Below are 22,885 nucleotides of genomic sequence, written 5' to 3'. Positions count from 1 at the left end.
GGCGTTAACTTTTCGCTTTCGCCTCAATAACAGAGATACTTTATCAAATCTTTCCCTCTGAGTGGGCTCCCTGCATATCTTTTGAAACACCATGCATTCAGCTAAAATTTCTAGAAAAAGCGGACCCTTCGGTTTATTTGTTTATAAAATACAGATTTTAGAGCTTTACTTACTCCACTATTTTCTTTGGCAAGCTGTCGTGCTCCGGGACCTCCATCATCTCATTTGCATTCATTCTCGCCACTAGGCTCCCGTTCGCATGCATGACCATGGATTCCACAGGAAACCTGAAATACAGGTAACAGTCGTCATTTCCCTGAGGGATAATCAGGAAGCGCTTGAGATAGGAACCGGTCGATTTTTTGAAGGTGACAGAGGTGTACCGAAATATGCGTGACTAATCGAGGGCTTGATCGCATCTAATTCGTTAGTTAAAGCGATTGCCTATAAATGGCAGTTCTGTCGAAAGATACCATGGATCTCGCCAGATCTCTACTAAATAAATAAAGGTTAGAATAAATCATCAAATTTGTTTACTTTTCTTTATTCTTAATACTTTATAACAAGGTCGTGGCTAGAATATTTTATTTGGATTGGTGGAGGCATGCTAAGTCAACCTGTATTTGCTGGGGAGGGGGACGGGGAGGGGGGGGGGCTTGCTCCCATGCTAGACCCTGCCTCTTGTCCATACGCTAGGTACGTATCTGGATAGGGTAATAAAATGGTTTTATGTTATCATGTATGTTATGTTACGCTAGGTACGTATCTGGATAGGGTAATAAAATGTTTGTATGTTATCATGTATGTTATGTTACGCTAGGTACGTATCTGGATAGGGTAATAAAATGGTTGTATGTTATCATGTATGTTATGTTACGCTAGGTACGTATCTGGATAGGGTAATAAAATGGTTGTATGTTATAATGTATGCTATGTTACGCTAGGTACGTATCTGGATTGGGTAATAAAATGGTTGTATGTTATCATGTATGTTATGTTACGCTAGGTACGTATCTGGATTGGGTAATAAAATGGTTGTATGTTATCATGTATGTTATGTTACGCTAGGTACGTATCTGGATAGGGTAATGAAATGGTTGTATGTTATCATGTATGTTATGTTACGCTAGGTACGTATCTGGATTGGGTAATAAAATGGTTGTATGTTATCATGTATGTTATGTTACGCTAGGTACGTATCTGGGTAGGGTAATAAAATGGTTGTATGTTATCATGTATGTTATGTTACGCTAGGTACGTATCTGGACAGGGTAATAAAATGGTTGTATGTTATCACCAAAAAAAATATCGAGTTCTTAAAGGACTATTCACAAGTATAGGTATATGGTTTGCGCTTGAACACAAGAGGGCCACAGATACCTGTAGTTATCTAGGCTAATTTGTGCGATGTTGGCCATTTCCTGATCACTTCCGTCTTTGGAGATTTTCTAAAAACGTTATTTTATAAGTTGTCAACAACGACATCACATCCACTTATAATATCATCATTATTTAATTATATCGCCATCCTTACCCTTATCAACATGATCATCATCACCAACATCTCCCATTTTATTATCACCACCACTATCGTTATCATGATATCATCATCATCACCAACACCACATCTATATCACTACCACCACCATCATCCATCATATAATTACAGCCATTATCGGTATAACATTAACAACACAAACGAAACAATCACCATCATAGCCATAAGCATCACCATCATCAACATCAGTCGCAGATATCATCATCAGCCGCAGATATCATCATTAACATAAGCCGCAGATATCAGCATTATTATTGGCATCATCATCTTCTTCTTCATTGGCTTCAATAGCTAACCTTGAGCTCCTCCACCAGTGACCAGCAGTTTACATAGTTGTCCTGCAGCAGCTGTAGCACAGGGCGGCTCTCCAGTGGCCCCTCCCGGAGAGTCCGCCCTGAACCTGAAATCATCCAGCAATAAATGAACAAAAAAAGAGATCTAAGGACAGTCCGAACCTGAAAACACCCAGCAATAAATGAACCAACAAACGAGATCTAAGGACAGTTCGCCCCGAACCTGAAATCATCCAGCAATAAATGAACCAAAAACGAGATCTAAGGACAGTCCAAACCTGAAATCATCCAGCAATAAATGAACCAAAAAACGAGATCTGAGGACAGTTCGCCCCGAATCTGAAATCATCCAGCAATAAATGAACCAACAAAAGAGATCTGAGGACAGTCCGAACCTGAAATCATCCAGCAATAAATGAACCAAAAAACGAGATCTAAGGACAGTTCGCCCCGAACCTGAAATCATCCAGCAACAAATGAACCAAAAATCGAGATCTAAGGACAGTTCGCCCCGAACCTGAAATCATCCAGCAATAAATGAACCAAAAAACGAGATCTAAGGACAGTTCGCACCTGAACCTGAAATCATCCAGCAATAAATGAACCAAAAAACGAGATCTAAGGACAGTTCGCCCCGAACTTGAAATCATCCAGCAATAAATGAACCAAAAAACGAGATCTAAGGACAGTTCGCCCCGAACCTGAAATCATCCAGCAATAAATGAACCAAAAAACGAGATCTAAGGACAGTTCACCCCGAACCTGAAATCATCCAGCAATAAATGAACCAAAAAACGAGATCTAAGGACAGTTCGCCCTGAACCTGAAAACTCCAGAATAAATAAAACAACGGAAATCTAAGGAGAGTCCGACCCGAACCTGAAATCATCCAGCAATAAATGAACCAAAAAACGAGATCTAAGGACAGTTCGCACCTGAACCTGAAATCATCCAGCAATAAATGAACCAAAAAACGAGATCTAAGGACAGTTCGCACCTGAACCTGAAATCATCCAGCAATAAATGAACCAAAAAACGAGATCTAAGGACAGTTCGCACCTGAACCTGAAATCATCCAGCAATAAATGAACCAAAAAACGAGATCTAAGGACAGTCCGAACCTGAAATCATCCAGCAATAAATGAACCAAAAAACGAGATCTAAGGACAGTTCGCCCCGAACTTGAAATCATCCAGCAATAAATGAACCAAAAAACGAGATCTAAGGACAGTTCGCCCTGAACCTGAAAACTCCAGAATAAATAAAACATAGGAAATCTAAGGAGAGTCCGACCCGAACCTGAAATCATCCAGCAATAAATGAACCGAAAAACGAGATCTAAGGACAGTTCGCACCTGAACCTGAAATCATCCAGCAATAAATGAACCAAAAAACGAGATCTAAGGACAGTTCGCACCTGAACCTGAAATCATCCAGCAATAAATGAACCAAAAAACGAGATCTAAGGACAGTTCGCACCTGAACCTGAAATCATCCAGCAATAAATGAACCGAAAAACGAGATCTAAGGACAGTCCGAACCTGAAATCATCCAGCAATAAATGAACCAAAAAACGAGATCTAAGGACAGTTCGCCCCGAACTTGAAATCATCCAGCAATAAATGAACCAAAAAACGAGATCTAAGGACAGTTCGCCCCGAACCTGAAATCATCCAGCAATAAATGAACCAAAAAACGAGATCTAAGGACAGTTCGCCCCGAACCTGAAATCATCCAGCAATAAATGAACCAAAAAACGAGATCTAAGGACAGTTCGCCCTGAACCTGAAAACTCCAGAATAAATAAAACAACGGAAATCTAAGGAGAGTCCGACCCGAACCTGAAATCATCCAGCAATAAATGAACCAAAAAACGGGATCTAAGGACAGTCCGAACCTGAAAACATCCAGCAATAAATGAACCAACAAACGAGATCTGAGGACAGTCCGAACCTGAAATCATCCAGCAATAAACGAACCAAAAAACGAGATCTAAGGACAGTCCGAACCTGAAAACATCCAGCAATAAATAAACCAAAAAACGAGATCTAAGGACAGTTCGCCCCGAACCTGAAATAATCCAGCAATAAATGAACCAACAAACGAGATCTAAGGACAGTCCGCCCCGAACCTGAAATCATCCAGCAATAAATGAACCAAAAAACGAGATCTAAGGACAGTTCGCCCTGAACTTGAAATCATCCAGCAATAAATGAACCAAAAAACGAGATCTAAGGACAGTTCGCCCTGAACCTGAAAACTCCAGAATAAATAAAACAACGGAAATCTAAGGAGAGTCTGACCCGAACCTGAAAACATTCATTCAAATGAACCAAAAGAAATCTAAGGAGAGTCCATCCCGAACCTGAAAACACCCGAATAATCAAAACAATTGAAATATAAAGTCCAACTCAAAGGAATAAAACAACTAAAATTTAACAAAAGTCTGACCCAAACTTTTAAACATCCGAATAGTTAAAACAACTGAAATCTAAGGAGAGTCCAACCCTAACCTGAAAACAACCGAATAAATAAAACAACTGAAATCTATGGAGAGTCCAACCCAAACCTGAAAACATCCGAATGAATAAAATAACTGAAATCTATGGAGAGTCCAACCGAACCTGAAAACATCTGAATGAATAAAATAACTGAAATCTATGGAGTCCAACCGAAACCTGAGAACATCCGAATGAATAAAACAACTGAAATCTAAGGAGAGTCCAACCCTAACCTGAAAACATCCGAATGAATAAAATAACTGAAATCTATGGAGAGTCCAACCGAACCTGAAAACATCTGAATGAATAAAATAACTGAAATCTATGGAGTCCAACCGAAACCTGAGAACATCCGAATGAATAAAACAACTGAAATCTATGGAGAGTCCAACCGAAACCTGAAAACATCCGAATGAATAAAACAACTGAAATCTATGGAGTCCAACCGAAACCTGAAAACATCCGAATGAATAAAACAACTGAAATCTATGGAGTCCAACCGAAACCTTAAAACATCCGAATGAATAAAACAACTGAAATCTATGGAGTCCAACCGAAACCTTAAAACATCCGAATGAATAAAACAACTGAAATCTATGGAGTCCAACCGAAACCTGAAAACATCCGAATGAATAAAACAACTGAAATCTATGGAGAGTCCAACCCAAACCTGAAAACATCTGAATGAATAAAACAACTGAAATCTATGGAGAGTCCAACCCAAACCTGAAAACATCCGAATGAATAAAACAACTGAAATATATGGAGTCCAACCCAAACCTGAAAACATCCGTATGTATGAGCCAACTGAAATTAAAGGAAAGTCCTACCCGAACCTGGGTCGTCTGGCCTGAGAAGCAATCCCGTTTTTACAGGCCTAGCTGCCAGCAACACCCCCCCCCCCCTTTCCATCTGCTTATAAAAGTCACAAAATTACCTCAGCATGACTGGTCATCCAAAGCTCCCCACAAAACGATGTGGTGAACTAACTTCTTCTCGGCCTTGGCCCGGTTGAACGCCTCTTTGAAAGGTAAATAGTCGACCTAAGGTGACGAGAAGCAACTATATCAACATCTAAGGTATATGAGCCCCGTGGCTGGGGTAATGGAACGTAACGACTCATGGATCTGGTGCAGCCTAATGGTGATGTCGATTTAAAGGGAAACTAAAAAGCTTGGTTTTGTTAAGTGCATGTTAGTGGTGAAACTGAAAACGAGAAGAGGATTCGCTGAGTCATTTGCAAGTTCTACGATAAATTAAGATTGAAGTCCGATATAAGCAAGCATGTGGACATTCGATCACTTGAGCATCTCCATGAATATTCGTTATAAAAAAAAAATCTTTTTAGGTTTCCAGGATAACCTCCCCCTACCCCCTACCCCCTACCCCTCCCTTCCATGTCAGAAAGGAAATACGGAAATAAAGGAAAGAGAGATTTTTTAATTGCCATAACAAAATGCACGAACAGATGTGTACCTTTTTGAAGGGATAAAAATGCTGTTCTAATTTCTTCTCGGCAGCCCAGTTAGGAATCTGATCATTCCATTCGATGTTATCCGAGTGTTTCCCAGATGTTCCAGAATCACAACCCCCTGCTGTCACCGAGCAAGACTCTCCTTGGTCAACAATCTCCATTTGTGGAAGAAACCCTGCGAAAATAAAGTCAAAAAAACTGTATTGTACTCTTTTTTTATTTAAATGGGACTCGCAGCAACCATCGAAACGTTCTATTATGTCAGGAGCGTTCCCAGTATTGGCCAAGGGGGGGGGGGGGGTGTGGCCAGTCATATGTATCATATGGAAAAATCGTAGTATTTGAAGATTCCTTATAAGAAATGACCCACTTTTTAAATACCAAGGGGGGGGGGGTTGCGCACCCTGTTCACCCCCTGTTTGTACATGCCATGGATGGGAAGATTGGAAGAGAAATTCGTATCACTACAGGCAGCAAAAAGAAAACTGTTTTCTGTTTCTGTTCAAATGTGAAGGCCGAGGGGTTTAACTCGACCCAAGCTGACCCCTTTGTTGGTAGTTAAAGAGACAGTCATTTATGAGTGTATTTGGGTAAAAATCGTTTCTAAATGGATCTAGTGACCTATAACCAGAGCAAAAGAAGTTTCTAAATGTATCTAGTGACCTATTACCAGACCTAAAGAAGTTTATAAATGTATCTGGTGACCAGAGCTAAGGATGCCATAATTAATCCCTGTTAAGGGAATTACTTATCTGGACCCTAACCTTGTTTTTTCCTCTAAACATGCCCCTAGGGCGGAAATTAAAAAATAGCCTCCATTTGCTACCCTCTCTCTAGATTATGATAGATTCATATCATTTAGATGTCATTCCTTGGTGTAAGTTTTGTAGGTTCCTAAAGAAATGTACTTTGTTCACATTGCAAATTTGGTTACACACTTTTTTTAAAAAACAATGGAAGACTACTCATGGTAATTACCGAATTTTATTTTTAGGAATTACAAGCTCCAATATGGATAGCAAGCACCTACATACCATTAAACAACTGCATTGGCCTTTATTCATTGAAATAAACTCTAAAGTAATTGGAATACAAATGACCAGAACGTTTTTGAAATTATTTATTGAACATGATACTCACCAATGTCTACTTCCATATTACTTGAAGTCGTTTCACTTGCATCATTTTCTTAAAAAGAGAAGCACAAAATAAATTAAACATAATAACTCTATTAAGGTAGTAGCACTGGCTATTTGGGGGTATTTTGGAAGCTCAAAACTTCCCAACGTTCAACATTAAAATATCCATATTTCTACACATTATAAAAGAGTTATAATATAATGGATTCATGATATTTTTGCAATGTGATACCCTCTCCTAATTGGATTAGCGCTATCCCCCCCCCGTGTCATAAAAATCACTCGTTCACCTTTTTCTCTTTAACCGCGTGTGCTATGGATATAATTATTTCGGTATTCTAAAGTAACCAGTTGCATTGACAATTTGTAGCTTGCAAACTGTTTTACCCCTTTTAAAAGTGGCAAAAAAAATCACTTCAAAAATGAAGGGGGAGGGTTCATCACAATTTACCCCCCTTTCTTCGGAATGGAGTTCGCAAGCTACAGATTGTTTAGCTCAAAATGGTTAAGCAACATGGCAAATTGCAGCTAGAATGCCATTATTGTCGACTTAAAAAATGAAAAAGAAACTCCCATGAGTCCTATTAGGCAGGTATTTGGTCAAAATAATTCGTTAAAACTCGCAGAAACTGAATCGAAGCTCTCAGAACCCACTTACACATTTCCTAGCTGCCATGATGGACAACATTTCCCGTCCCCTCCATACAAAGGAACAAAAAAATACGGTATGTTATGGCTGGTTGCTAGGATCTAGCCTATCAGGAGGCGTGACATGCACAATTTACTTCCGGTGCGTCGAAGCGTGATCTCACATTACAACCATCATCGAACGAGAAACAAACAATATTTCAACATCACTAAACCTTAGCTTTTTTCTGCCTTTTATGGCTCCGAAAAAGAAGAAACAAACAAAGTCTCAGAGAAGGAAGTCTCTTCAGCAAAGAGGAAAACTCGGAGCTGAAGCAAGAGGGACCGGCGTGTCTTCGAGGCAAGATGTAGTTCTGCCATCGCTTTGGAGGACCGAGACAAAAAGCTATTCCACTGGAGATGCTGTGAAAGTCATTTCTCCGAATAAAACCGTCTACCATGGCATGGCACGAGCTAAAAAAAGAATGGAGGAACGTGGCATTAATTTACACGATGAAAGCTCCGAGTATGAGGATTCTTCCCAGGAGGAGTTTTTGCCAAGCCCGAGTAAAGTCCAAAAAGTAAACGCTGCGCTTCAAGAGAAAGGCGAACAGGACAAGCCAACTCTCGAACGACAGCTATTTGTCGCTGAATCAACGCAGCTAACAAATCTTGTCGATCAGGTCAACCGTAATTCTCGATGTGCTACACCAGGTTGCCACGGTACAACATAATTTTGGTTTGCATGCTTCGATTTTGACTGTTATTGTTTGACAGGCAACGGCGTCCTTGCATTGTAAAACACTCACTAGACGATGTTGTTTGCACTGTATAAGCTTACATAAAGCAAGAGACTCCAGGTCCCTGACCCTCATATTACCCTTCATATTATAATTCCAAGCTAAACATATTGAAAAAAAAAAGAACTATTGCATATGATTTTCTAGTAAAAAGGCAAAAGAAAATCAATCATTCTAATTCCATCCTGACCATTATACTCACATATTGATATACTGTTTTTGTGTTTTTTAGGCATATTGATTCCAGCAAAGATAGATACTGTTGGCCTTGGTGGAACTATAAATGTTCTTTATGTTTGTAATGGCTGCACCAACAGACGCTTGAGTTTTGAAGGATCACTGGCTGTTGAAGGTTCTCGTCGCACTGTGGTTGGTCTGGCCCTTGCAGTGGCGTTTATTGTTACTGGACATGGATTTTCTAAATTCCAGAAAACACTAAACAATTGCCTTGGGATACCCGCAATTTCCAAGAACAGATTTTACGAGGTGATTAAACTGATATATCCCCACATTGAAGAAATCGTAAACGAGATGTGCGAAGATGAAAAAGAAAAAATGAAAAAGATGAACAGTGTAGATCTTGGGAGCTGGGACCGAGCTGTCGTTACGTCAGACGGGGTTTGGCACACCCGTGGACACTTCAGTAAAAATGGGTCATTCATTGTAAAGAATTATATGACCCAAGGGCTTCTGTGGTATGGGCACAAATCAATGAGGGGAGAAATAACTGAGGAGGAAGAGGGTGAGGAATTGTACCACGGCACGGCCAAGTCTATGGAAGGAGTTCTTGCTGAGGAATGCTATGGACAGGCAAAAGAAGAAGGGTGTGATATTATTTGTGTTTGGCAGGATGGGGACTCTTCTTCAAAGAAGTCAGTTCACAATGTCTATGGGGAGGAACCCCCTCAAAGAGTATACAAGTGTGGTGGGCATGTGGGTAGATCCCACGGGAATAATCTGAAGGACTTTGCCAAGCAGAAGGCATTCACCAGTGGCCATATTTCTAAATGGAAAGAACTGTTTCCAGAAATGGAGAACTTGAAGTGCCATTGCACACGCCATTCAAAGAACTGTGGTTGCTTTTCAGAGCAGTTTCTGAAAAATGCTAGAGTTAACCATTTTTGCTGTTTGCAGCAGTGTGACTCTCCCGAAGAATATGCTAGACGCATGAGAGCATTGAGCCAGCACCATGTTGTTGATAAACACTCTTGGGAGGGAGGGAACTGTGGTTTCCATACAGAAACAGTTTGTTCATGTGGAGAATGCAAAGACGAATTTGAGTTGAAATGTGAGGGAATACCATATTCGACAAAAAACAAGTTGTCGTGTCCATTTCATCACATGGCCTACCAACTGGAGTGCGAGCTACGAGCTGCTGACGCGAAATCAGTAATACATCCTGAGATGGGCCGTGGCCATTCCAATCAGTGTGAGGCTCATTTCAACGTGCTTCCCCATTTTCGTGCTAAAGACCAAAGTCTCAATAGGTAAGACATATAACAAAATATAGAAAGCAGACAGAATCTGGCATCATTATAAATCACCTATGCTAAAGGCACTATTTTAGAACATCCACTAAACAGTTTCAGTGAATGAATTGTGTTAGTATGAAAAGTTATGCCCTGGACAGTTGTTTCAAAGGAAGGGTGCCTTGGGTGGAATAAGAAGTGGGATAAGTAATGAAAGATTCAATTTCATGCTTTTTGCTACATGTGTAACATACCAGTGCCCCCAGCCTTGTTTTAAATTAGTAATAAATACATAATAATTTAATAATAATTTTATTATTTATATAGCGCAAAATTCATTATCTATGTGATCTAATGCGCATTGGATGTTTCCCAATTTAGGTTGCACTATATTACATCAACAAACTGTGGGTTGGCCCAGGGGAATATGACATGGTGCTGGGAAAATCGTGGAAAGGAATACCACTGGATAAAGGACCTTTACACTCGACTCCATCTGCCTGTGCTTCCTTCCATTGAAAAGGCGCTTGATAAAGCAACTGAGGACAGGATGAACCACCTCATGAAACAAAAGACAGAGGCAGCCAAGAAGCAGCGAATATCCAATAAGCAAGCTAGACAGGAAGACCAGGAAGAGAGAAAGAAGTGGAACAAAAGGCAGGCAGTGCTGCATACATATGGCACTGAAGATGATGACGAGTTAGATGATGATGATGATGATCCAGCACTGATAAGAGAGGCAGAGAACATGCTAAGACAAAGGACTGTAATAAGTGGAAAGCGGCCATGTAAGTGTGGATCAACCACCCACCAGCGCACTTCTCACAAGGACTGTAGTGAGAATCCCAAAAACAAAGAGTAGAATTGCACAACATGTTCAAGTTTATTATGCATTTTATACAGCATACAAAATATGATAGATGTTCTAGTCAAGTTTATACATGACAGTCAAGGGAAGACAAAAGCAAACAAAGGAAATAGAGCGTAATAAAGTGTTATACGCTAAAGTGTATTTTATGGGTTTATTGAAAACACTTTTTATAGAAAAGTAACTAATACAATGTAGATAAATCAATAAAATCAATAAAAATAGATTCGAATCATCTCGTTTCTACTTCGTCTTTGGCCACTTTGCCTCGGCCAAAATTGCAATGTTGATCTTGTATACCTAACAAAATAACAAAAAAAAAATACATGGGTGAATACGAATCCAAGGATACCGAAGCCGCACAAATTATTTTTACAATGAAAAGAAAAATAATAAACAACTGTCATGTTATTGGCAGGGTTTGAGGAAAAACTAAAATTCGTTGACCAATAGATATAACACATTTGCAAGTGGAACTTGAGCCCCAAACAAGCTTGGAGTCCATAAATTTGCTAAGTTTTTTTTTTTATCATAGCGTGTCACCTACCGAATCGTGGTCCGGGTCCTCAAAATCTTGTACGCTACCCGGAACAATGAGCCTGACGATCGCTTTCAGGCTCTCCGGGTAAACGTACGTCGGCCATCGCGGAAGGCCGGCCCCCAATGTCTTCTTACTTCCAAACTAGAATACAAACAAACGGCGTGAGAAACAATTAAAATTCCCACAATCTTGCAACAACATATATTCACATTCCAAGGTTGATAAGACCAGGACAAAGTATCATATTTGGACAAAAATCGAAGATGAGAGACTTTTTGTTGTTCACTTAAAATCTAATGACACTTAACTACATTTGATTAGAGTTTTTCAGGCGAAACCTACCCACAGTAAGCACCAGAGGCGCTTGTAAAGCCTGGCGCGGCCTTCGCTAACTTTCTCCCCTTCTCGGAGGCGAAAATGCCTCAGAATACTTAAAAGTCCTGCGGGCGCCTGTCCAAATCTGAAATCAAAGGGGAATACTGATTATACACTAAAAATCGTCGAAAGACAATGATATACTTGTCTTACCCATTCCTTGCAAACTCGGCGTTGAATGCCAAGAAAGCTGCTTCGAGTTGCAAATTCTCAGCCGCCATGCTGAAGCCGATCGTGTCGCATGTGCCCAGCCGAAGGTGTGAACAAAACGTGGATATTATGTGACAAAGCGTCACTTCCTTCGAATCAGCAAAGTAAATTTATTTCCGGTTCCGGTAAAAGGTCCCATTTTAGTTCACTGATTCTGTATTCGCTTTTGGAAAAAATAGAAAAATTAGTTCGGATGTTCAAATTGCACATATAAATTGTACAAAACACGGCACTTTCGAGAAAAATGGAGATACCCGAAATTAGCCAGTGCTAGTACCTTAAGGGCCACCCTTAACCAAGACAGAAATAGAGTGCCACGCATGGAGAAAATATTGTTTGCCACTAGTCTTCTGAAAGCTTAATACATCCACATACAAGTTTGATTATAGTTCACAATAACTATAATTATTCAAGTTGAATTTATTTGCAATTCATTTTGAAAATATTGTACCTTGCTTTGTTGTGACTTGTGGCTTTCCTAAAAGCCATTCCATATCTAAAAGAAAGTAAATAGGTTAATGAACATGAATAAAAAACTCTAAATAAAATTGAATTATAGATTTTATTTATTATATAGCTATGGCTTGCAGCTATAGGTTGTTTAGCAGGCTGTACAGCCTAGCCCGCTTTAGGAATTAATATATAACACTTTGCAAAGTTCCCCCTTTGTCTTGCTTGCCACCCAAAAAGTCAACCTCTTAGCACAAGTCCCCTATTATTGACAGCATGGGCGTAGCCAGGGCGGTGGCCCAGGGGGCCCGCCCCCCCCCCCTTTAGCAGCCAAAAATACAGTAAATGTATGAGTCATTATTTGAAATACAGGAGAAAATGCTTTAACCGGGCCTTTTGGGCCCCCTCCTGTTAAGAATCCTGGCTACACCGCTGGACAGGTACATAGCTCACGTTGAATTTTTCAAAATACTAAAACTGTGCACTGTGAAAAACATTCCTTAACTGACCGCAAGCTAGATAAGCTAAGGGGGGGCAGATGATACATAAGAAAAAATGGAGAAACATACAAAAATAAAAATTGGTCAAGTCACTAAAAAGGTTCAACATGAATGGGACCAGGTCCCATGCATTGTGCTGCCTTACAAGATAGCATTATTAGACATAATAATAATAAAACAATAATACATTATACATAATTATGCATATATGTATTAAAACATGGTTTCCTATTGGGCCTTCCATTGAGTACTTTTTGCTCTTACCAACATTCAGGCTCTTGTTTGTGGGCACACCCATGTGGAATGACGCTATGTGTTTGCCATCCCGACTAATGACAAGACGCCCTGCAAACTGAGCTGGGCTGAACCAGAATGGATGCAATGGGGGTTCGTTGAGCTGAAACTCAGCATGTATTCTGTGCAAAAAAATTATTTGTATGGAGTATTCTAGGTATGTCTTGCGGTTGGGGCATTTTTCAAAAAGTAATTTATCTTTACAAGCACAACATCAACCAGAAATTCCAGGCTATGCCCCTGTGGTTACTCAGACTTTGAACAGGCATGGTATCTAATGAGCTGTCCGCCTTGGTCTGACTTAGAATGGATTACATAAAATTGCTGTCTACAAAGTTTTCAGATGCCATGCTGGTTGGATAGCCTTATTCTACCCATAGCCAGGTAGACATGATTAACATGTTTTTTTTATTTTCAAGCTCCAGTCCCATTTTTTTGGGTCAACCCATTTACTACGGTAACGCACTGCACCACTATAATGCACTGTACCACTTGTCTTTAAGCCAACTTCAGCCACTAGTTAGGTTGTCTGAATATGGGTCTGTATTCTTTAAATCCCCTTCTTCTTCTCCCATAGATATAGATATGATTTGTAGAACTGAGAGTACCTGAACTGGATTGCTAGATATTCATTATTTTGAGCCTCTATGCAAGCTGCTGTTCCCTGGGGACCAAACCGGGTGAAGATGAATGGGCGAGGGTGAAACATGGCAAGAAGTTGATGGATGACGGCATTGTTGCCACTAACATCTGGCGGATTGTAGCGGTTACTGGATAGCTGTGGACCTGATAAAGGGTTTTTAAAAAAGCTATTATTTCAGGAGAGTCTTAATGTTGACTGGATTATAATATAACAGGTTTTTTGAATGTTTGTTAAAATTCATTTTCCCAATTATTATTCAAGGAATGCCAGAGGAAAAGATTAGTTATTCTATTGCTATCAGCTTTATTCATTGGAGAACATAGTCAGCTTGATTTTGACATCATTTAATATCATAATTCACACAAACTCCTTTAGGGAGCAGAGTTGAAATCCCTAAACTAGGGCCTTGTGTTTATGGTATCTCCCCCTCCCCCTTTCAATCCTGAGGCTCTTCGATCTTACCTCCCTCCCACAGGGTTTATTATCTGGCTTTATATTTAAACTGGGGGATTAAAACTGTAGGGGTACTTACTAAATTTAGCGATCTGTGGCTCCACAATAAACCAAGGGGTGCCAAGCATGCCAGTAGACGCATGCGATGGGGGCAGAAATGCAGCAAAAGCATTCACTGGAAGTGTCATGGAAGGGATGGAGACAACTTTCCAGGACTTCAGTCCAGTCAATGCAGAATCAGATAACTTATTGAAGAAAAATATAATATATGGAAACCCAACCTTTTTTTACTAGAAGGAGCTATACCTTAAACAGGCTACCATGGTCATCAGTGGCATAGCTAGGATTTTTAACAGGAGGGGGCCCAAAAGGTCGTTTCAAGGCATTTTCTCCCATATCTTAGATAATGTCTCATATGTTTACTGTATTTTTTACTGCTTGAAGGGGGGGGGGGGGGGGGGGGGGGGGGGGGCTGGTCATGACCACAATTAAGGACCAAGGCTCAGTTATTCCTTATATTTGGAAACACATTTTTCTTGTATTATTTGTTAATTACAATCCCACCTTACTAGGAGGGGTGGGGTCACTCCCCCTTCAAAACTTTTACCCTTTGTGCTGACATTACAGGGCTGTACTGGTTGGGCACGTGCTCCCCCTCCCTCCCCCAATATTTAAAAAATATATAAGGAAATGACTTGTAAGGGTATGACTGTGCCGTCCCCCAAATATTTTCTTAATGTTTCTGTATTCTGCCCCACCCCCCCCCCCCCCCCACCCCGCCAATATTTCGGCACTGCAATATAATGTTACTTTAAGTTAAGTGTGAACCAGATATAAAGAGGGCACTTACAAAGTAGCTGTCACTTGTTTTTGTCATTGTTGAGAGTTCTAGTGGCTTAAATAGAGCCTTCATGGTAAGGTGTTCACCACTATCATCCCAGTTCTGATGGACAACAGCTTGTTTTTCTGATCTGGACTCCTAAAGAAAAACACCAAAGCCACAAACATATTTTTTTCTATAACTAATGGTGATATGGTTGTTGTACTTTGAATTGAAAAGATGGGAATGGCAGTTCAGAAAAAGCACAAATAAAACTCAAAAGTAAAAATTTAATACATGAATTTAGCGTTCCATATACAATTAAACTCCAATAACTCCATTAATATAACTTAAACATTTTACAAGTTCACAACAAACTTACTTTTTGGCCAAGTATTCGATGTGCCACAGGTACAAATTCGTACGGATCTAGCCTTCCATCTGCATTCGTATCGTAGCTGACAAACAGCCCCATTATCTCTTCCTCGATCTTATCTCCTGTTCCCTCTAAGATGGGGTGCTCTATAAAGAAAACGTAACAAGAGATAGACAGTAGTGCAACCAACAACGAAACTGTCAGGACTTTTGTTCTCGAAGAAAGAACACTTTCTTCTTCAAAGGGCGATCCATTAACTTTTTCCTTTGAACTTGTAGCTGTATCACCATCGTCTTCATCTGATTCAGTCATTGTTTAGAAGCAAATATAAGGACTTTGGTAACTTTTTGGGGAACGAAAATGTTGATCCTTAGAAAGCAGTAATAAAGAATCCGAACCCAATATAGTCGGGAGAACGCGAGGGACTGGGGATGATGACAAATCAACAGCAATTTTTTTTTTACTTTAAAAAGGAGTTGGGAAAAATACATGCCTTATTTCGAGTTTCCCTATGGTACGATATTTTTACTATTTTTTTAATGAAATATAGACTAAGAGGGGCTTGGGAGGACTGATACAATCCTTGTCACTGTGGTACCCTGTGGTGTTGCAGGTCCGAGGCCTAGGTCTAGTCACGAGTGAAAACAAAATAAAAGAGAAAAGGTTCAAATTACAGGTCCTTTTGGTCACCTTAGCAGAGTCGCAAAATCTAATCTCTTCTAATGGGCCGTAGGGATCCTTTAGACGAGAGAAGATGCTGTAGGAATGGGTAGATGTTTTTGCTGCTTTCTGCTTGGATTTCCAAAAGATGAGGTGAGCCTAGAGAAACTGACAAGAAAATAAATATCACTAAGTTACTTACTTATAAAAGATTTAGTTGTGAAAGGCGCTTTGCCGAAATTTTATAAAGCATGTGACTTGGTCTAGTAGTTTCCAGCTCTGTGTATTTATCTTTATCTAGAACACACTGATTCCTCCAATTTTAATTGCAAACATTTTTAAAAGGATTGTTTTGTTTTGCTATACAATTATGTAGCTTAATTTGTGATTATAATAGAGATTGGCTTTTTCAAGTCAAAATGCACGTTTTCTTTGTGTTGGATCGTGTCCCAACACATTTCTTCTAAGTTTGTGATATTATTTCATTTTGATGACAAAATTATGTCAGTCTAAGTGTACTTGAATGTTTAACAAAGCTTGAAATTATAACGATCTGTGTCGTATTTATTCGCAACAGAGCAGTAGAAATTTTAGAGGAGCCAAGAAATTGAGTAGCAAATTCTGTGACTAAATAAAGTATACTCACATTTTCCATGATTTCTCAAACATGAGAAGTAATCCCCGCTTTTGTTTAAAACCTAAAATTTATTTTGTTTGTACTAAATGTTCATTTATTCTCGTTTATTATTTTACCTGGTGTTTAACTTAACTTAATTGTTATTCAAAACAAACAATTTATATTATGGAGTTTTTTATAATTTTCTTTAACCGCTTTTAATCGCTTTTTTGATAGTTTCCATTTATAAGTTTAAAACGAATGAATATGATTTTCAATTGTGTTGTCAACGCTATTCTATGTCTGTTTTGTTTCGGTATCCATGAGATCTGTAACGGTGAGAAATATTTGACAGTATGTTCCAGAAATCCTGCCAAAATATTTCTCAAATTATTCCCCTGCAACTACATAGGTGGGATTGTATAAGTGTGGGTTGGGAATTTGTAAATATCAATGTCTTATTGTTTTGTCTAGAAAATACTAATTCCTGAGGTAATTATGGTAGGGATAAGAAAATGTCTGATTTTTGCAATGAGGGGTAATATTAACAGTACTTCCCAGTACTGCAAGAAACAGTAGTAGTGCAAAGAAACATACAAATATAACACTCTGTTCTGTCAATTCCCAGGCTGTAGCAAGGATTTTAAGCAGCGGATCATTTACCTATTTAGCAGACCATTTTCTTTTAGGTAGCTGGGGTTCATTAACCTATTAGCATACCATTTTCCCTTTTTGTAGGTAGCTGGGGGTTCATTAACCTATTAGCAGACCATTTTCTCTTAGATAGGTGGTAGCTCATCCTAGCTCCTGGACTGGATTTCTTTTTAGATCCCTGATCACTTTGAAATAAATATACATCATGTATACATATTGTTAAATTTCAGTTTTTAGTTTAAAGCAATTGATGAATGAATGAAATTCACACACAGTGATGTTAAGGGAAGGGTCATTATTTAATGAAGGGGGGAGGGCTACTATGTTTGGGGTGGGGTTGCGGTTTTTTGAGCACCAATTTGGGGGAGGGCCTCAATTTTTGATAAAAGATTTAGGGGGGGGGGGGGCTTTTTCTGTGAACAGGTATTCTGATCAATTTCTGAGCCTCCTAAAAGTCTGGACTTTCAAAATTTTTCTGGGGAGAACCTAAGACCCCCTACAAAATAGATAAACGAATGTGATGGGCCTTCTTCTTGCCCTTTTATGACTTTTGTTTGGCATGCATTTAAATTATCCCCTAAAGTGTGGCCTCCTTTATTTTCATCTTTTTCAGTTTTGGTCTTATTAACTTTCATCAATGAATTTACGAATGTCGATTCATGTCAAAGTCACCCCCCCCCCCCCCCCCATTAACTTTTTAGATAGGTATGAATATATTTAAATATGATTTCAGTTGGGAAGGAGCTAATGATGCTGTTTTCTATTTAGGTTTTAACAATAATTAGCAATAATTAGGGATTCTTCAGGGAAAAAGTGATAGGGATGCTCATCAGGAAATTTGAAGAATACCCCTAAAAATACCTGCATGACCAAAAACTGTTACCCAAAAAATACCCCAGAACCCTAAAAAATTCATTTTTAAGAGAAAGGCTATTTTTTCCTGGACACTCCCAAAAAATTGCTGAGGCCTGATATTTATCCCTAAAAATATGACAAGTATCCCTATCAGGTTGACATGGGAAGAACTCCCTCTCCCCCTGGGGGGGGGGGGGGGGGGCTTCTGAACTGTTCATTTTGCACCCTTTTCGCCTCTCGTTACTTAACCTGTGTTCTTATCCATGTCTTTATGTTCTGCCCTTTCGTAGGACAACTCACTTCTGCTCAGACAGCCATCTACCAGTAGCCTGGTAAAGCTGTTTAGTTTATATGATGTTGAGGCTAGCATCACTAACTCTCAACATGGAGGGAGGAAAAACAAAGTTGAACAATCTACAGAGATTAAGATAATATGGGCAAACAACCCAGGTAAGACAATAATTTATACTAACTTAAGGGTGTTGGGACATTTCTTGTTACTTAGCAATTCGGTTGTTAGGCACGCTCGCAACCATCCGGGAACTTCACACTTTAAGGCGGGAAAGTCGAATGGTGGGAAAATAATTTAAGACATTCCTAGTTTCGAAAACAAACGCCGAAACTGGCGGGAAAAACATAATAAAATAGTAAATACTGTAAAACAAAAAAGGTGAGCATGATTTTTAACCTATGGCACCTACTTAGCGACCTGAAGTTGTGATTTAAGCAAACGAGTTGCTTCAATGCAAATTTTACTGATATTTTGATAACAAAATTCTTTCACAACATTCGCATTTGTAACCAGGCTTTATCGCAATACTCAATTGCGCATGCATAGATAATTCTACTTCCGGTTTGCAATTCCAACTCTATAATCTTTGAGAAAAGTGGACGGATCATGTATTGGTTTTCCGATATTTTAAAAAATAAAGAAATTATTCAAAAAAGAGTGGAAAAATACAAATTGAAAATGTGCGAAAATTTTATTATTTGGCAGAATCCAAAACACATACGTAACTTTGTAGGTACTCTCACAAATAATATTATGAAACTACATTTATCATTGCAGATGCTTCAACAGCAAAGATTACATAATTTTTTTGTTGTGATGTCATGTGATGACGTCACCGCCTGAGACGTCATCAAAATTTAGACATTGATAAACAATGACGCCATACCTAAATTCATTTTATTTTACAAATATTTGGAGGATTTATAGCGTTTCAAAGTTTCCTTAGCAACGGCCCTCAGAGAAATGTCCCAACACCCTTAACCCCAGCTGAAACCAATAATTATCATTGCCTAATGAGATAGCAAAGTAGAAGAAGGTTTCTTTTGTGTACAAAAGAAAGAGGCTTTCATTTTTTATACATAGGTTGAAGTTAAAAAAGTATTGAGGTGCACAAACACAAACATATATTATGTTTCCCTCTCTACAGATACCAATGCAGTGTTTACTAAACTTGGAGCTGTGGATATTGTTTTGCGATATGACAAACTCTTGAATCAATGGAAACTTTTAAAGGATACAGAACAAGAGTTCAAGTCTTTGATGGGGATGGAACAAAATAAAGAGCTTGTTAAGTGTCTGGACTCCATTCCGCCAGGTGAGAGAGCCACACCCATCATTGAAGTGGCATGTGGGGGAGGGTGTTTGAAGAAGAGTTAAGCTAGTTTCGCTAGACTCAATTCTGCCAGGGGCGATAGTATGCCTGCGTAGGAGGTAAGAATGTGTTGTGAAGATTAGAGTGTCTAGACTTCATTTAACTAAGAGAGGTAGCTGTGCCCACAAATTTGTGAGGAGGTGTTTGAGGAAGAATAGAATCCCAAGCCTCCATCCCACATGAGTAAGTTACTGTGAGAGATCATAAGGTGAATCCATGAGTACAATAGAACCATCCTTTTAAAAAGAGGAACTGCAAGTGAATTGCAACCAGGCCTTAGTTATATTTATTTATTTATTATTTTATTTATTACATTCCCGGTGATGACGGCCGTAGGAGGCAAAGAACAGGACTCGAGGTCCCTTACAGTCTCAGCTGTATTTAAATTTATTTTTTTTTAAATAAAAGATTGCCGATTGAGGTCTTGGAAACTTTGATATAGCTTTTGTAAACTAACCTTTGAAAAACTGTGGATCCCCTACTGCAAGTTATTTTATTTCTTTATGACAATGTTTGATGGTATGTAGTTTTCACAGGAACTGTGCATTTGATTTTGAGTTTATTGACCAGAATTTTGTCTCCCCTTTCAGAAATGAGGGTCGGCTTCAGTCATGGATCCTCAGACAGTGAGTATGAGTTTCATTTGGATATTGACCCTATGGTCTCAATGGAGAAGCTGAACGTCCCACTTATGGTACGACTGAAGAGGTCTCTTCACCTCTTCTCTTTGATATCCTCTCAAATGAACACTATACGTAAACTTGGTTGTCCTATTGTTAAAGATCTGGGCAGGCTAGCGGAGCTGTTCAGGAACCAAGATGAACCTTTTATTGAGATTAAGGGTGTTAGGCACAGTGTTGATTTGCTGAACAGGCAGCAAGTTGAGCAGGCCTACCTAATCATCAAAGACATTGTGAGTCTAACTGGTGAGCGGAGTCATGCGCTAATGGACTACATCTTACGGCAAGGCGACAAGGTTGACATGAAGGTCATCAATCATGACCCAGACAATCCAAAAGTCATTATATTTTCTAAGAAACTCGGTAGCTCAAAAAGAAAGAGAAGTAGCTTTCAATAGATTTAAAACAACAAATTAAATTGAGATATATTTTTTAAGCACAATCATGCACCGAGTGATTAAAATAATTTATATATAGGATATAGGAATATAGTAATACTGCTCACTCTAGGCTTTGAAGTTGAATTTTATATCATAGGTAGACTAATATAAATAACACAAATTGTTTCAGTTCAAAATACATTAGTACAAGTCTAAATGCCACAGGCAAATGACATTGATAATGCTTTTATACCCTTATTTAGGGTCAAACTTCACTAGCGGAAGGACCAGAGAAGAAAATGAAAGTGTAAATAAAGTGAATGTATAGTAAATGGAAAAGGAAGAGTAATCTCCGCTTTTACAGGGTTTCCTTCGCTTCTACTTCCTTTGCTCTGACTTTTATCTGCACCTAAGCCTCTTTATCTTTGTTTTTTCTTTTTCACTTTTTTCATTAGTGAAAAAGTTTGCCATAATATAGGGATTTGCTAAATGATCTCCAAGAAATCTAGAAGTGTTTTAAAGATGCAAGTGGAGTGTTATGTGCCTGTAAACTTTCCATTGGTATTGGCATGCTGGACATGCTGTGACTGTATTTTGCTGTAATGAGAATATATTTACAGTTCATAACACTTCAATTGTGCATCTTATCCTAGCGTAAACAGACAAAAGAGCTATTGAGTTAGTATGCTTTGACTTGGTGGAATAAACTTTTGATTTTATTTTCACTACTCTCGAGTACTTCTAATACTCAATCTGTGTGTATAACATGTTTTTAACTTGTTCCCTTACGCTATCAGTTGCGCATCAAGTTTGTTTTGAAATGAAATGTTTGTCATTTGAATAGCGCACTTTAACATACGAAATCATCAAATGCGCTTCACATGTGACTGACTTTACTCAGTCAGTGTGTAGATACGGACTGCTCCACGCAGTTAACAATCATGAGTGAGTTAGTGTGTAAGCATTGTTCGCCCCATGACAGGTTCTCCAATAGGGTTCTGGATTCCGGATTCCATGTGGGTTTTTTCTCGTGGATTCCGGATCCCAGCAGCATGGAATCCGGATTCCATATCTCATTTTTTCATGGATTCCGGATTCCATATCTCATTTTTTCATGGATTCCGGATTCCATATCTCATTTTTTTCATGGATTCCGGATCCCATATCTCATTTTTTCATGGATTCCGGATTCCGGATTACCTGTCATGGGGCGACATTGTCACTGAAGATGGTACCACGGGCCAGAGTCCCCAGCGGTCCTTTTACGTCCCCCCAGCTTAACGTCCTTATCCGAGAAGACGAGGGATTCACAGTCCCCAATGTAGAGAGCCAGGTCTATTACACCTCTGAAAAAATTACAAGTTGATCTGACCAGGGTTCGAACCCCGGCACTCTTGCTTGAGAAGCGAAGCCCGTACCACTGAGCCATTGCGCCACTATTTGTATTGTTGTATTTATTTTATTTATAAGGCTTCTACCACTATAATAGCGGTAAGGTTAACGCATCAGAGCATGGCTCCAATTCAAGTGTAAGCCAACAACAAATAAAGGAAAAATTGGAGAAAAAAAATTACAAGCAATCATTAATAATATCTACTCTAAATGGCTAATCACAACAGGACGGTGGAGTACAGGAAAATGGTGCAGAATTTATGCTGAATTGTTCAAATTAATAGTAGGGTTATGAAATTTGGCAGGGTTATAAACTTTTGCACCACGAGTAATTCTAGATAGGATGCCACGCCCAAAAGCAAGTTACTCCAGTTTTATAGGAGTGGAATTGATTATCACAAAAATGAAGAGAACATACACTTAATGGTAATGTACGGGCCCAAACTTTTTCAGGCGATAAAGGCTAATATATTTCATATTATCGTTACAAGGGCAACGCCCTCACAACGATACTTCCAGTGCTATAGAGCAATTACTGCAATTACTATAATAAAAATTAATATAAAACACACTAAATATGCTAGTTAATGAAA

At 39.0% G+C, this 22,885-nt stretch overlaps 4 protein-coding genes across 7 annotated transcripts in view; 2 read left to right on the top strand and 2 right to left on the bottom strand.

The window, feature by feature from the left end:
• LOC5511890 (selenoprotein N-like) overlaps positions 1-16,220 on the bottom strand; it is an 18,909-nt gene extending 2,689 nt beyond the window's left edge. Inside the window, exons 1-13 of one of the 2 annotated variants that reach the window (XM_032381276.2) lie at positions 16,082-16,220; positions 15,398-15,537; positions 15,046-15,174; positions 14,275-14,440; positions 13,708-13,885; positions 13,070-13,221; positions 12,307-12,351; positions 6,967-7,014; positions 5,829-6,001; positions 5,290-5,395; positions 1,855-1,958; positions 1,381-1,448; positions 174-287 (exon numbers count right to left, since the gene is read on the bottom strand). In XM_032381276.2, coding sequence (XP_032237167.1) covers positions 174-287; positions 1,381-1,448; positions 1,855-1,958; positions 5,290-5,395; positions 5,829-6,001; positions 6,967-7,014; positions 12,307-12,351; positions 13,070-13,221; positions 13,708-13,885; positions 14,275-14,440; positions 15,046-15,174; positions 15,398-15,490 — 1,376 coding nt within the window. In that variant the 5' untranslated portion in view covers positions 15,491-15,537; positions 16,082-16,220. Of the gene's footprint in view, positions 1-173; positions 288-1,380; positions 1,449-1,854; positions 1,959-5,289; positions 5,396-5,828; positions 6,002-6,966; positions 7,015-12,306; positions 12,352-13,069; positions 13,222-13,707; positions 13,886-14,274; positions 14,441-15,045; positions 15,175-15,397; positions 15,819-16,081 lie in introns of those variants that run through there. The other variant, XM_032381275.2, reaches the window with a different exon arrangement.
• Positions 8,586-10,964, top strand: LOC125568208. Its single transcript, XM_048729715.1, has 2 exons — positions 8,586-9,879; positions 10,243-10,964. The coding sequence occupies exons 1-2, from the start codon at positions 8,924-8,926 to the stop codon at positions 10,721-10,723; spliced, it is 1,437 nt and encodes a 478-aa protein (XP_048585672.1). The 5' UTR covers positions 8,586-8,923; the 3' UTR covers positions 10,724-10,964.
• On the bottom strand, positions 10,726-11,968 carry LOC116611990. Its single transcript, XM_048729717.1, has 4 exons — positions 11,799-11,968; positions 11,613-11,730; positions 11,277-11,411; positions 10,726-11,029 (listed from the first exon to the last, which is right to left on the bottom strand). The coding sequence occupies exons 1-4, from the start codon at positions 11,864-11,866 to the stop codon at positions 10,973-10,975; spliced, it is 378 nt and encodes a 125-aa protein (XP_048585674.1). The 5' UTR covers positions 11,867-11,968; the 3' UTR covers positions 10,726-10,972.
• The window catches only part of LOC5511891, a 17,949-nt gene continuing 11,131 nt past the window's right edge, over positions 16,068-22,885 (top strand). The window contains exons 1-5 of one of the 3 annotated variants that reach the window (XM_032381282.2): positions 16,068-16,204; positions 18,467-18,626; positions 19,616-19,783; positions 20,431-20,466; positions 20,623-21,625. In XM_032381282.2, coding sequence (XP_032237173.1) covers positions 16,157-16,204; positions 18,467-18,626; positions 19,616-19,783; positions 20,431-20,466; positions 20,623-20,918 — 708 coding nt within the window. In that variant the 5' untranslated portion in view covers positions 16,068-16,156 and the 3' untranslated portion in view covers positions 20,919-21,625. Of the gene's footprint in view, positions 16,205-18,466; positions 18,627-19,615; positions 19,784-20,430; positions 21,626-22,885 lie in introns of those variants that run through there. The other 2 variants (XR_004295994.2, XM_032381281.2) reach the window with 2 other exon arrangements.

The sequence above is a fragment of the Nematostella vectensis genome, chromosome 7 (assembly GCF_932526225.1).
Source record: "Nematostella vectensis chromosome 7, jaNemVect1.1, whole genome shotgun sequence".
Taxonomy (NCBI): domain Eukaryota; kingdom Metazoa; phylum Cnidaria; class Anthozoa; order Actiniaria; family Edwardsiidae; genus Nematostella; species Nematostella vectensis.
This window is presented reverse-complemented; position numbering and strand designations above follow the sequence as displayed.

Excerpts from the sequence above, each read along its gene's own strand:
- LOC125568208 (XM_048729715.1), top strand. The coding sequence starts at position 8,924 with ATGTGCGAAGATGAAAAAGAAAAAATGAAAAAGATGAACAGTGTAGAT. Across the intron at positions 9,880-10,242 it reads AAAGACCAAAGTCTCAATAG|GTTGCACTATATTACATCAA; the intron begins GTAAGACATATA and ends TTCCCAATTTAG.
- LOC116611990 (XM_048729717.1), bottom strand. The coding sequence starts at position 11,866 with ATGGCGGCTGAGAATTTGCAACTCGAAGCAGCTTTCTTGGCATTCAAC. Across the intron at positions 11,412-11,612 it reads GCCTCTGGTGCTTACTGTGG|TTTGGAAGTAAGAAGACATT; the intron begins GTAGGTTTCGCC and ends TTTGTATTCTAG. Across the intron at positions 11,030-11,276 it reads AGGACCCGGACCACGATTCG|GTATACAAGATCAACATTGC; the intron begins GTAGGTGACACG and ends TTATTTTGTTAG.